The 12,678-nt window shown below is 42.9% G+C and overlaps 1 protein-coding gene across 1 annotated transcript in view; it reads left to right on the top strand.

Annotated features, from left to right (window-relative positions):
• Positions 1 to 1,902: 1,902 nt before the first annotated feature.
• Smyd2 (SET and MYND domain containing 2) overlaps positions 1,903 to 12,678 on the top strand; it is a 47,599-nt gene continuing 36,823 nt past the window's right edge. Inside the window, exon 1 of the mRNA XM_027934705.2 lies at positions 1,903 to 2,238. Within this exon, the coding sequence (XP_027790506.1) occupies positions 2,066 to 2,238 (173 nt within the window). The 5' untranslated portion in view covers positions 1,903 to 2,065. The remainder of the gene's footprint in view (positions 2,239 to 12,678) is intronic.

Genomic DNA, 12,678 nt, shown 5'->3' with positions numbered 1-12,678 from the left:
TTTATATAGGCCATGCTTCTTCAAACCAATGGAATTTTGCATAAGACTTTAAATGGTGGTCCTGTGTTTCAGTCTCTCCCCTTCTATGCTGCAATGCTGGTAGCAGAAATCAGACTAAAACACTGGATTGGTTGTGTTAACATTCTATTCAAGCACTTTCAATGGCTCCATGTGTCCTCTAGGATGAAACTCACCTCTGGAGAAGATGCCTTTCCACTGTTCTTACCTCACCTCTGTCCTCTTGAGAACCTATTCTCTATTCAGAACTGCTCAGTAGGCCCCACTACACACTTTATTCTTTCAGGTTCCTGTCTTTGAACGCACTTCTCTCTGCCCAGAACGTTCATCTCTCCTCCTCCACTTGCAGAGTACTGTCCATTCCTCAGGCTCAGGTCAAATAAATGTTACTTGAATATAGTGCACTCTTGAACATTCTCTAGGCTTAATTTGCCACCCACTGCCTGTATTTTCATAGAACACTTTGTACAGCTACTGTAATAATACTTGTACCAATGAATTGTGTTTGTAAAAACATTGTGGTTAGGAGGATGGCCTCAAATTCAGAATGAATTTGAAATCAATTTATTGTAAGCAATTTTTAGAAATCATGTCTGAGTCTTAGTTTTCTAATGTTGGAAGTGGGAGACATTAATAAGACCTAACTCACTGTTGTAAGGATTACTGAAATGTGCTTAATGCCTGGCTCCTATGCTCAATAACTAATGGTAATTATTATTGGCTTTGAGTGTATCAGATACAAGGTCCGGTGCTATTTTGGTCCTTCCTTCTTTCTCAATGATTGGTCCATAAGTCAGTCAATGCTTTTAAAAATGCATAAATTAATTCATATCCACTCTTTTTCACTTCACGAAGGAGGGCTAGAGGCCTTTGTCATTAATAAAAGGAATTTTATTGGTGTGCCCCAAATTCTACTGATCATATGATACACTCCAAATCATATTCTTTTCCTTTTCTAGATTAATTATGAACTTAAAGGTACATCACAGTTTGAGATCATAGTTTGTAGTGTCTTCTGCTATATCATCTCTCCACACTTAAAAAAAAAAAAAACACGCACATTAATCTCAGCCTTTATGGCTATGTGGAATACTGTATTCTTTCCCATATGAATAACAGCATGCCTGTGTAAAGGACTTATATGCTAGGCACTGTTCACCAGCTTTTTATGGTGTTTTAAATCCTCTGTGACTGGTAACCTAAATGGCCTTTCTAAGATCACAGCTGGTGGGAGGTCAGGCTCACCACAACCACAGCAAGTTTTAGTGCAGTATTCTGGCCACCATGCTACTGGCCCCAACAAGAGTCCAAGTTCCTTGAAGGCAAGGTTATCTCCTGCTTCCTGAACTGCAGCGTTCAGAGAGTGGGCTGAGCAGCGCACTTCCTCTTCCGTCCAGACAACTAACTTCCACTAGAGGGGCAGAGGGCCAACCCCGCTCCCCTTAAGGCCTCACACGGGTTAAAAACCTTGGGAAAGCCGTCTTGCTCCCTCGGCATTCCGAACTTTTCCACTGTTTCCCCTTTGCCAGTTTCTCCTCGGGGCTCCGGGAGCAGCAGTCTTAAACAAAGACCTGAGAACAGTATGGAGAACGGTCTGGGCCCCCTTCTAGCTGCCAGGCGCGCGGCATCCGTTGGGCCGGGCCGACGTCGCAGCGGAGCTCCGGGACACCTGCCCTGGCCCACTCGACCCCGCCACCCGTGGCTGGCTGGGGGTCGCCGCCGGGGCGCACCCGCCTCCCGCCCTCGCGCGGCAGAGGAGGTCGGCTGCACCGGAAGCGTCGGGGCGCGTGCGGGCGGGACCGGGGGTCCGCGCGGGGCGGGGGGGGGCGGGCGCCGAGGCTGCCCCTCCCCCGGGGCGCGCGAGGCCCGGGCGGGGCCGCCGTCCCTTCCGGGGCGCGGGCGGCCGCGGCGTCTCGGGCGGCTTCCCACCCCGCCCCCCGCAGCTCAGGGTGACGCGTCTCCAATAACAGCTCGCGGGGAGCCGCAGCCCGGGCACAGCGGCGCCGGCGCCCCTTCGCGCGCGCCCGCCCGCCCGACCGCTGCCACCATGAGGGCCGAGGGCCACGGCGGCCTGGAGCGGTTCTGCAGCCCGGGTAAGGGCAGGGGGCTGCGGGCCCTGCAGCCCTTCCAGGTGGGGGACTTGCTCTTCTCCTGCCCGGCTTACGCCTACGTGCTCACGGTCAATGAGCGGGGCAACCACTGCGAGTACTGCTTCGCCAGGTAGGCGGCGGCGGCGGGCGGGAGCGGGCGGCGCGGACCGCCGCGGGAGGAAGTGCGCAGGGCGCGCGGGGTCCTAGCGCCGGCGGCCAGGGCTGCGGCCGCTGGGTAGGGCGGGCTCCGGGAGCGACCCGCTCCTTTTCAGCCCCACGCCCGCTAGGGCCACGTGCTCTTGGGGACTGGAGCCAAGTTTCCACTGCACGTTTACAAGCGCTAGCGTAGAATATGCAAACTGGGCGTGTAGGTTCCTGCCCTCAAAGCTGAGCTTGGAGCCAAGCTTGTTCTGAGCATGGCATGCCCGGCCCATTGGGTGCACTGGCAGCGGGGGACCCCAGATTCGAGCAGCCACAGTCTGTCACCTTTAACTGTGCTTCCTGAAGTGTGTTCTGTCCCCCACAGTCCAACCCTGCTTTGGTTTGGCCATTTCCTTCAAGGAATTTAATGAGTTGATATGTAAAGTACATGACCCCTGTTCCTTCTTGCTCTTCAGTGGGTATTAGGAGAAGCCTAGGGGACACTCGTGATTCTCAGGAGCTGCAATGGTAACACATATCTCGCCCTTGTTTGCGATTAGGAAAACATGATCGCTGGGGAGATGAGGCAAAATGTGTGGTGGAAACATTAGTTAATTGTAACGTTACTGTATATGATGTCCATATTCCAATGTATGACCTGTACATACATATTAACATACCCATAGTTAAACAAGACTTATGACAGTTTCAGAACTGAAAGGAGCACCAGAAAACACCAATCTGATCCTGTCTCCCTTCATTTTACAGATGACAACCGCAAAGTATGTTGTGTATACACACACTTATGCCATTAATTAGGGGATGGAAACTGGCTTCAGTGTTACTGTTTTCCCCTCCTCGTAGGTGGTCTGTACATTTACTAAGGCAGGAGGCATGATGTTGGAGTCAAGTTTGTACCAGGTCTTCCACTGCTATCTGAGGAAGTGACTTTGCTTTACTCTCTTTGAACCTCAGTTTCTTCATCTTTGAAATGGAGATTTCTGGGCTAGATTATGCACACCTGAGGTCCTGCAGGTACCTTTTGGGTACAGGTCTCAAGGCCAGCATACACTGAAGCACAATCTCTAAGACCTGTGTGCCTCATTCTACAATAAGACATAGCAAAAGAAGGGACAAAGGCTGAATATTATAGTAATCTTGCCTGGACTCCCTGCCAGAACTGTCTTCCGCTTGGGGGGACCTGGAAAGGAACTAGACACAGAATCATGCCGTGGGCAGCTGAAGGGCTGTATGTGATGTGGCTCTTTGAATTGGTGAGCCAAGAGCTAAAGGGTCATGGCACCACTTTGCGACGTTTGAGTGAAGTGAGCATTGGGTTTTCCCAAAGTTAAAAAGGCTGCTGCGACTGGTCCCTTGATCTTCTGAGCCTTGCTGTGGCTCGGAGTCTGCAGCAGTGTGGGTGTCTGCAGTGGCGGGAGCAAAGCAGGTGACCCAGCATAGAAGGAGCCTCCCGCTAGGGATCCTGGTGATTCCTGGAAGCCTTGGGATGAGATAAGACTCTGCATGGCAGGTGCTTAGTAGGTACACATAGGATGGTTGCTAGTCTTCTCCAATGAATTAAAGATCAAATCTCTGAATTTAAAGGGAGAAGAGGAACTGAGAGATGTTTCTCTTTGGCTGAGTGTTCTAATTGTATCTACTACATATACACAACCCAACCTTAGATTGTTAATGTACTGTCAGATGCAGCTTCTCTAATCACCATCCTGTCTCAGGTATTCTACCACACATGACAAAGTTTGGTGCCCCATTTTTTACATTTTTATGATTGACATTTGTTAGTGTCACTAACCATTGCCTTAGGCCCCTCTCTAGGGCTGCCACATGGAATGAGGTGGTACTACTGCACTTCCACCCCTTTCTGTTTGGCTTAGGTGAACTTCTACATGTATAGTTCCTTTTCTCTCTCTCCTCAGTCATTTGAAATCAAGTAAAGTAATACACAAGAAATCTACTCAGGAGACCCATTCATTTAGAAACACAAGGGTGCCTGCCTACACTTTACTTTCTGTTAAATCCAGTTAGTTTAAAAGTAATGGTTAGATCATTCTAATTGATTCAGCACCAGTTTCTTTGTTAACTATTTTTATATGACTGAAAACAAACCAGTCCCGAGGTATTAGGAGATCACATGGGCTTCCACAGGGCCTCACAGGAGTAGGAGCAGAAATCTACAAATACCGCATACATGTCAAAATCCACTACCTCTCCCTGTCCCACATACCTAAAAGAAAACTACCCCTTATCTATTCTTGTGCCAGAAGTTTAATATAAATAGTATCTTTGAGATCAATGAGCCATCCAGATTTTTCTATGTCATATTGGTTATATCAGAATGTAACTTATTTCAAAGGTGAAAAATGATTTCTTCATGAATGAATGTATTCTATAAATTGAAAAATAATTGGAAATTCTTAGCTTTCTGCTAAATAGTATTTTTTTTTTTATTACCAGGACAATTCAAAGACTTGTCTCAGGAGGTTGAAATTAGTATCACATTTTCCCAGTTTGGTGGATGACACTGGGGAAGATGTGTATTTTATCTCAGGTGCTATAAGGCAGCTTCTAAAAATATAAATGTCTTCTACTAGGAGCTGTCCCTGTCGGAGAGCTGACCCCTTGATATGTTTTATTCACAAATGTGCCTGTGTAGGTGCACATGTGCAGGATGCACACCCATGGTTAAATTTTTGTGGCAGGTTTTAAAAAGATATGCAGTTACATAGAGGGTAGATGGGCAGATGTCTGCCTCATGATCCTTATTCTCTGGGTTCATGGGTCACTTAAGACCATGAATTTTGTTTTTCTTTGTTTGCTTATTCTGAGCATGGTGAAACTTGGAAGCCCTCCTGGGCCTCCTTGGAATAGAGGTGTTAAAACCCAGTTGTAGTGAATTTCTGTTATGTCTGACTCTCTTAAAGTGGTTGTTTTTAAAAACTGAAATACTTGGGTGAGCAAAACACTATCTTTAGGATGTCATTGTTATAAGCAGCTGTAAAGACTTTTCCCTTAATCTTTAATAACCTTCATCTTATCTTTCCGATTGTTTTATCAGACGGGCAAAGTAAACTTTGCCATTATCTTCATTATTAAGGGTCATGAAATTTTGATGGTGTTGTCTTTTATTTATTTATTTATTTATTTATTTATTAGTTGTAGTTGGACACAATACTTTTATTTCACTTATTTATTCTATGTGGTGCTGAGGATCGAACCCAGGGTCTCACGCATATGAGGCAAATGCTGTATCACTAACCCATGCTCCCAGCCCGATGGTGTTGTCTTGAAATTCTCTGAAGTAGCCCTGGTCCAGGCCACCTGAACCTCTGCATTGGTAGGAGACATTATCCCCAGGGTTGCTGTGATTCCAGTTATTCAGAGAACATTCTCTGAAAGTTGTCCAGGGGGAGAAATGAGTTCAGATGTTCTCAAATCATCATGCTTTCTGAAAGGAAAATTGGACACATGCAATAATAGGTTTCCTTCTTTTTAGATGTAGTTCTATAAAATGGATAATAAGATTAAAATAGACAACAGATTTCCTCTAAATGGTTACATTAAAGACTACAAAGTCAGCTGCCTGTATATTAGGTAAGGAAATTTATGTGTGAGTTAGCTTTGTATCCCTGTGACAAATACCCGAGAAAAACAACTTAAAAGAGGAAAGATTTATTTGGCTCACAGTTTCAGACATGGCTGGCTGGCTTCATTACTTTGGATCTGAGTTGAGGCCGAGCTTCACACCTGAAGGGCAAAGCTGTTCACCTTATGGAGCCAGGAAGCCCCAGGGGTGGGTGCAAGGGCATGACCCCAAGGACCCACTCCCTGCAACTAGGTCCCCTTCCCACAGCCTTCACCTCCCAGTAATTCATCCAGCTATCGATGATTAATCCACTGATGAGATCAGAGCCCTATGATCCAATTATTTCCCTAAATCCCCATCTGAACTTGGGGACCAAACAAACCTTCAATACATGAATCATTGGGGGGTCACTTCCTATCCAAACCATAACATAATGTGTTTTTACTTTCAATATTTCCAGTTTTTTATTTATTTAGATAGAGATAGCGAAATAGGGACTTTGTGCCACATTAACTATATCTGAATTCTAGTGTCCTCCCTTCCGATGGTTGTCTTATTTACATAGGTTATTTCTTGACCTCTCTGAACTCCCAGGTGCCTTTGTCTGTAAAATAAGATCTGCATTCTAACACCTACCCTATCAAGCTAGCCTAAATGAGATTAAAAGTCAGGTTCTCAGCACAATACTGGCAGCTAGTAAACTGCCAGTCACCCTGCTCTCCTGCTTGTTCTTATCTGATGAGCTCTTGTGGCTAAATGCTCCTGGCTTAGTTGAATCCTGTGGTAAAAATTATAATTTCAGGGGCATTTATAGCAGTAGGGTGGCAGTGGAAGATAATGGGAAGGGTATTGGCAAATTATTGCTGGTTGAAGCCCTACCAACATAGCAGCCTGACCCAGAGTTGAAACCAGCATTTCTTCATTTTGAGTCCCCCAGAAATAATAATGGGTGTTTGGGATCATATTTCATTGTGTTGCAAATCCTAATGGAAATGCTATGACACATCTGTACAGGTAAAGCCTCTTGAAGAAGACCTTCTTCTAACTCCAGAGTTCTTAGACACTTTTAATACTGTTTTAACATAAGATTAAACAAATATTTGTGAAGAGAAATGGAACAGAATTTTCCATATAGCAAAGATATTGTGATTTCATTTTCCTCTTTACTTTTAACATGATTCTTTCAGCTATGTCAGGGATCCATACTTTTAAGACTTCAAATGTGCCAGGAGCCATAACACATATATTTTTCATATGCAGAGAATATAATTTCTCTTACAGTTTATAGGGAATCAGTGACCAAGCTTCACATTTGGAAGCGATTTCAGATGAAAGAGACAGACTAGCAGCAGGATATCCTGAAGTGAAATTCAAACCCTGGAGAGTTAAAAACCACCATCTAACACCTTTCCCTCCTGAAAGCAATTGCACAAAATCCTTTCCATCAAAAAAAATATGAAGATCCCATATAAAATGACATTCCTTTAAATCACTTTGCTCTTTGCAGCTCGTAAAGCGTTTCCAGATACGTTCATATTTTGATCCTTCCAAGGATGAGTGTTGTAGACAGGGCTTTATCCCATTTTGCATAGAAAGAAGCTGAGTATTGAAGAGGCTAAGTGATTTCCCTGGGTTTCACATATTTGGTTTTTTGTTTTTATCATATATATATATACATATATATATATAGTGCCTCCTAAGAGTTAGGCTCTGTGATCTTCAGGGACAGAGCCAAATCTTCTGCCCCCAGTGAGATTTTCCTTCTTGTGCTCCTTTGGCCTGTACCCCCTGTGTGGTTTACGTGGCACTTAATTCTACTTAATCACACTGTGTGTGGTTCATTGGAGATGAGGCTTTAATTTATCTCTGATATCTTCTTGAGCAAATGCAATTTTTATGTCCTCTTTTCTTTTGTTTCGCCCCTCCCTCAACAGGTTTGTCAACAAACTAATGCACTGTTTTAAAAAGTTTTCGGGCTGGGGATGTGGCTCAAGCGGTAGCACGCTTGCCTGGCATGCACGGGGCGCTGGGTTCGATCCTCAGCACCACATAAAATAAAATAAAATAAAGATGTTGTGTCCACCGAAAACTGAAAAATAAATATTTAAAAATTTTCTCTCTCTCTCTCTCTTTAAAAAAAAGTTTTTAAGAAAATCTATTGATTCAGCTCACTCATATTTATATCTTAGGCTGATACAGGTTCAGAGATTGTTTTGTTACAGTGCTTTGGATTTAACATTAAGAGCCACATACATTCTTTTGTATTTATCAACTATTACATAGTTATATGTAAAAAGAACATGAGACTTTGGTCTTTTTGTGTGCTTGAAATATTTAAAAATATTATGCTGGAAGTAAACTACGGTTCATCATTTCAGTGCCTTTATACCTACATATAATGGGTTTGTTTCTGTGCTGTGTGGCAGGGCAACACCTACGAATAAACTTTTTTCTTTTCTTCAATCCATTCTCATAATCTAACATGGTACACATGTTACATAGGTGAGGTATGGAAATGGAATTTGTGCTGCAGTTCTACTACAAGGCCCCAGATGGTATTCTTGCAGGACAGGAATACTCCCTATCAGACACTCTTTAAAAATGCTTAAAAAAAAAAAAAAAAAAGGAAAGAAAGCCTGTTGTTCCTTAATGAGGGAGCCAGCTGTGGCATAAACATGTAATACCAACCCATCTGGAGATTGAGGCAGGAGGACCTCAAGTTTAATGACAACCTCATCAATTTAGACCTGTCTTAAAATAAAAAGGCCTGGGGATATAGCTCAGTTGTAGAGTGCTTGCCTAGCATGTGTGAGGCCTGGGTTTGATCCCTAGCACCCTCTCCCTCCAAAAAGCTAAAGAAGTCTTTAATTTCTTTGGAAGGATCTAGGCTCTGTCCCGTAGCTTGGCAGGAATCTGGTCTTCATGAGAACCCTGAATTGGTGAGAAATTGAAACAATAAAGATGCTTGTTTTTAGAATTTGAAACAGAGACTTGTAAAGAAAGTTTCTAGTTTATTTCAGTATTTTATACTTAACCTCTTTGGTTTAGGTTGATCTCCCTATTCTTTTTTCTGGTAGCATATAAAAATAAATAATCACAAATTTAGATCACTTTATTTCTGCCTTCCAAGGAGGCAGTAGATAATTATAAGCATCCTTTATATTCCTGGAGTAATGAATAACTAAATTCATTCTCCCTCTTTCCTATACCTTCTTTTTGGACCTCAGATGTGGAGTTGAGGCCATCACACTCCCTAGTTTAAGACTTGCTTTCACCAGGTATGTGCAAGGCCTGTCTGATTTTTTTAGAATTCCATTTCCTGCATGTGTCACAGATAGCCTATCTTTGAATATGTGTGTATGTTTCCTGCGCATCACCAGGGACTAGATGGACCTAGAACAAGGCACCCTATTGTACTTAACCGAGTTCAGAAATCAGCCCTCCTCTAGTGAGCCTGGCTGCTCAGCAGCTTCCCCCAAGCAGGTGGCCTGTTCTGGGACTGCTGGGAGCTGGGTGTGCTAAGGTCTTCCCCTCTCAGGGACTTGCATTCTCAGCCTCTGTAAGTCCCTGGTGCCCTTCCCACCCACATCCCCAGCTCTCACATCTTTGGATTTCTAGAAAATCTGCAGTAGTTTAGGGGTGCAGTTCTCCAGCAGGAATTGACTGAAGTACCTGCCTTTTCAGGGTTGAACCGGTGACCTTGGCCTCATTAGCGCTCTATCCAGTCACAAAGCCACATAGCTCACTTTGTGTAACTTCTGCTGACTCCGTTCCTGCCACCCTCCGTGGCCTCCTTTTCAATTGCAAAGGCGTTCACAGGGACACAATAGAACAGAAGGAAATCAGATCTCTTCAAGACTGCTCTGAAGGACAGGAATATGCAATTTAGCAGGAAAATAATACAAAAAAGTCTTGAAGGTTCAGGAAACAACTTATCTTTTTAGGGCATGCATTCGCTGAGAATCCAGCTGTGTCCCTGAGAATCTTCAATCAAAAAATGTTAAAATAGTAAGGAACTCCTTGTGCCAATTTATTAACATAAAATCTGGTGACTTTTGTAGTGAAGTGGAAGGTTTCAGATGACTAAGTAGAAATGTTGCATGCAACCATTAAAATAGTTTGGGTTCTTAAAGGAAAGAGTGGATCTGAGAATTCATAAGTGCTTATTTTTGTCAGGTATAATAGTCCATCGAGACCAAAATGAATGCTTATCATAATAACTAAGACAGTATTGTGTATCAGCCCAGACACTGATGCATGAAGCCCGTAAGTGCCCAGGGAATAGGAGTTAGTGTGGAGGAGAGAAGGATAGGAAAGGACAGCCTGCTAGAGAGTTGAATTTCACACTGGGACTTGCAGACGTGGACCTCTCTTGGAGGAGAACCATGAAAAGAAATATGGCTGCCCAACAAGATGCAGGTTTCCATCCAAGACAAATAAAAATCCCAAGTGGTTTTTTTTTTTTTTTTAAATATCCTGGCACTTGTCAGGAGTTACATTAAAATTTGTGACAAAATTAAATATTTTTGGATAGGAAGGACTTTCTTCAATCTTTGAGCACCAGGAAAGAGTCTTCAGGATGTGGATGCTGGCTCATATTTTGATGGTACTTCTGAATGTGGGAAAGTTTTTATAAAGAAACACTTGCCCATTTGCTACCTGAAAAATCTCTTACCTGTCAGTTCCACAAATGTGCAGTATATTGACAATTGCTGTTCACAGTAATAAGTTTATGTTCTTAGAAAAAAAACTCAGTAGTAATAGGAATTTAGTTATGAACCAATGATAAACTCTCTGAGGGTAGGGATTCTTTTTTAAAAATTATTTAAAAATCCTTATGGAGCACATACAGTGTTCTGTATCCCTAGGAAACAATGGGGGGTGGGGAGGAGAAAGAAAATCCCTTATATCCTAGTAGATTTTATTCATCTTTATTTTATCCCAGTGCCTTGAACTTTATATTTTGGAAAATGTTGTGTAGAAGGCAGTAAGGTTCAGGGGTTGAGTATTTTAATGAGTTGAAAATTGATAATCCATTTGTCAGGAATTAACCAGAACGCTTAACCATAACACCCTGGTTCATGACTTACGTAAAATAAAAGAGCTTTGATCAGATAATACTGAAGTCTAATGAAGTTGTAACATTCCTGCATTATGTTAAAAGAGCAGCCAAGCACATATCCCAGCAACTCAGAAGGCTGAAGCAGGGGGATTTCAAGTTCGAGGCCAGCCTCAGCAATTTAGCAACATACTGTGTTAAAGTAAAAAGGGCTAGGGATGTAGCTCAGTGGTTAAGCACCGAGTACCAAAAAACAAAACAAAACAAAAAGCCAGCAGCAGCTTTACATAGACATATTTTGAAAGGTAGTGAAATATAGCTTACCCATGCACATCAGTAAACATTTCTAAACATCATTTTTTAAGAAAATCTTTAGCGTTTTTTTCAATATTGTAAACATTCCAATTAACAAGGAAAGTAAGGATTTACAAACAATCTACTTATTTCGCCTAATATTTAATTGATTACAGCACTTGCTCAGACTTTACAAGACACCCAGCTACAGAAATGGTGACGAAATCCTCCTGCTCCTTGTCTTTCTCTGAATCTTCAGAGAATGGCATTGATAGAGCTTCATGGTAGCATCAGGGAGCCTCACCTGAGTCCGACTTGTTCTGCCGTGTGGGTTTCACTCCTCCAGCGCCTGCCCAGTGCTTACAGTGATGCACACACATACATGCACTCTCCTGATCTTCGTGTCCTCTTTGCCAAAGTCCACTTTCTGAGCAGTGTATCCTGATTCTGCAGCTAGATTAGTCCCCTTGGTCTTTGCTCCCACAGTATGTCCTACATACTTCCTTTATCACACTTTGCTACAAGTGGAACAATGATTTTTTGCTCATCTTCCTAACCCCAGCACTTAGCAAGAGGCCAGGCACTCTGTATTCCCAGTATAAATTTGTGAAATGAATAGTCTCATTTCTTCAACACCTATCTAAACATACAACCTTGTTCACTCTTAGAAATGCAGCCTTATTAATACTCTAAGAACCCTTTGTTGAGTTCTGTTTGCTTCAAGTCAAAATGTGGACACTCAAGCCCTTCCTTCTGAGTGCCCTTCCCACCCATCCAGCATTATCTATGGCTACCTGTTTTTTTTTTTTTTACTTAGACTGTAAACTCAGTCTGGGAGGTCTTTCCAGTACCCTACTATGCTAAGAAAGCTGCCATGTCACTCTTCATCTTTCCTCTTGTCCATTTGCGACATAGAATGCTTTTCTCTGCATTATTCCCTTCCTTCTCAGCTTTCTTCCCAGGTAAGGTCTTACTTGAGTCTGTCCATATTCAAGAAGACCTGGTTCAAATCACATCTCTTATAAAAGTTCCAGGAACCACTCTGGTCCACAATTTTTAAAATTTATTTACTCTTTTTACTTATTTTATAGTAGCTTGCTATTTACATGTATTGACCGTCCTGTTATTCCAAGCCTTGTGTTCTGAGGGGACTCAGATGAGGATCACAAACTTCTCTGTGAAGTGTTGTTGCCCTTATTTTTGTGTCCTCAGCCCATTCCCAGGAAGAGTTTCCTGCACTCCATTCTGTGTCATTTAGACCATTCAGGTGTTGAGTCTTTTGGCCTCATGATCTGTATTTACCACTTTGATGTAGGCAGGACTTAGTTTCCCAGATAGCTTCTGTTTTGCCAAACTGGCATTCCCTAGAGCCTAGCACAGTGCTTTGTACATGGAATATAATCTTTTTGAATAGAAATTACTTGGCTGTGGTCGATTAATATTATCTCCATACTGCCTCATTAGCAAAGTTT

The sequence above is a fragment of the Marmota flaviventris genome, chromosome 12, assembly GCF_047511675.1.
Source record: "Marmota flaviventris isolate mMarFla1 chromosome 12, mMarFla1.hap1, whole genome shotgun sequence".
Lineage (NCBI taxonomy): Eukaryota > Metazoa > Chordata > Mammalia > Rodentia > Sciuridae > Marmota > Marmota flaviventris.
Note: the sequence above shows the minus strand (reverse complement) of the source record. Positions and strands in the feature narration are given on the sequence as shown.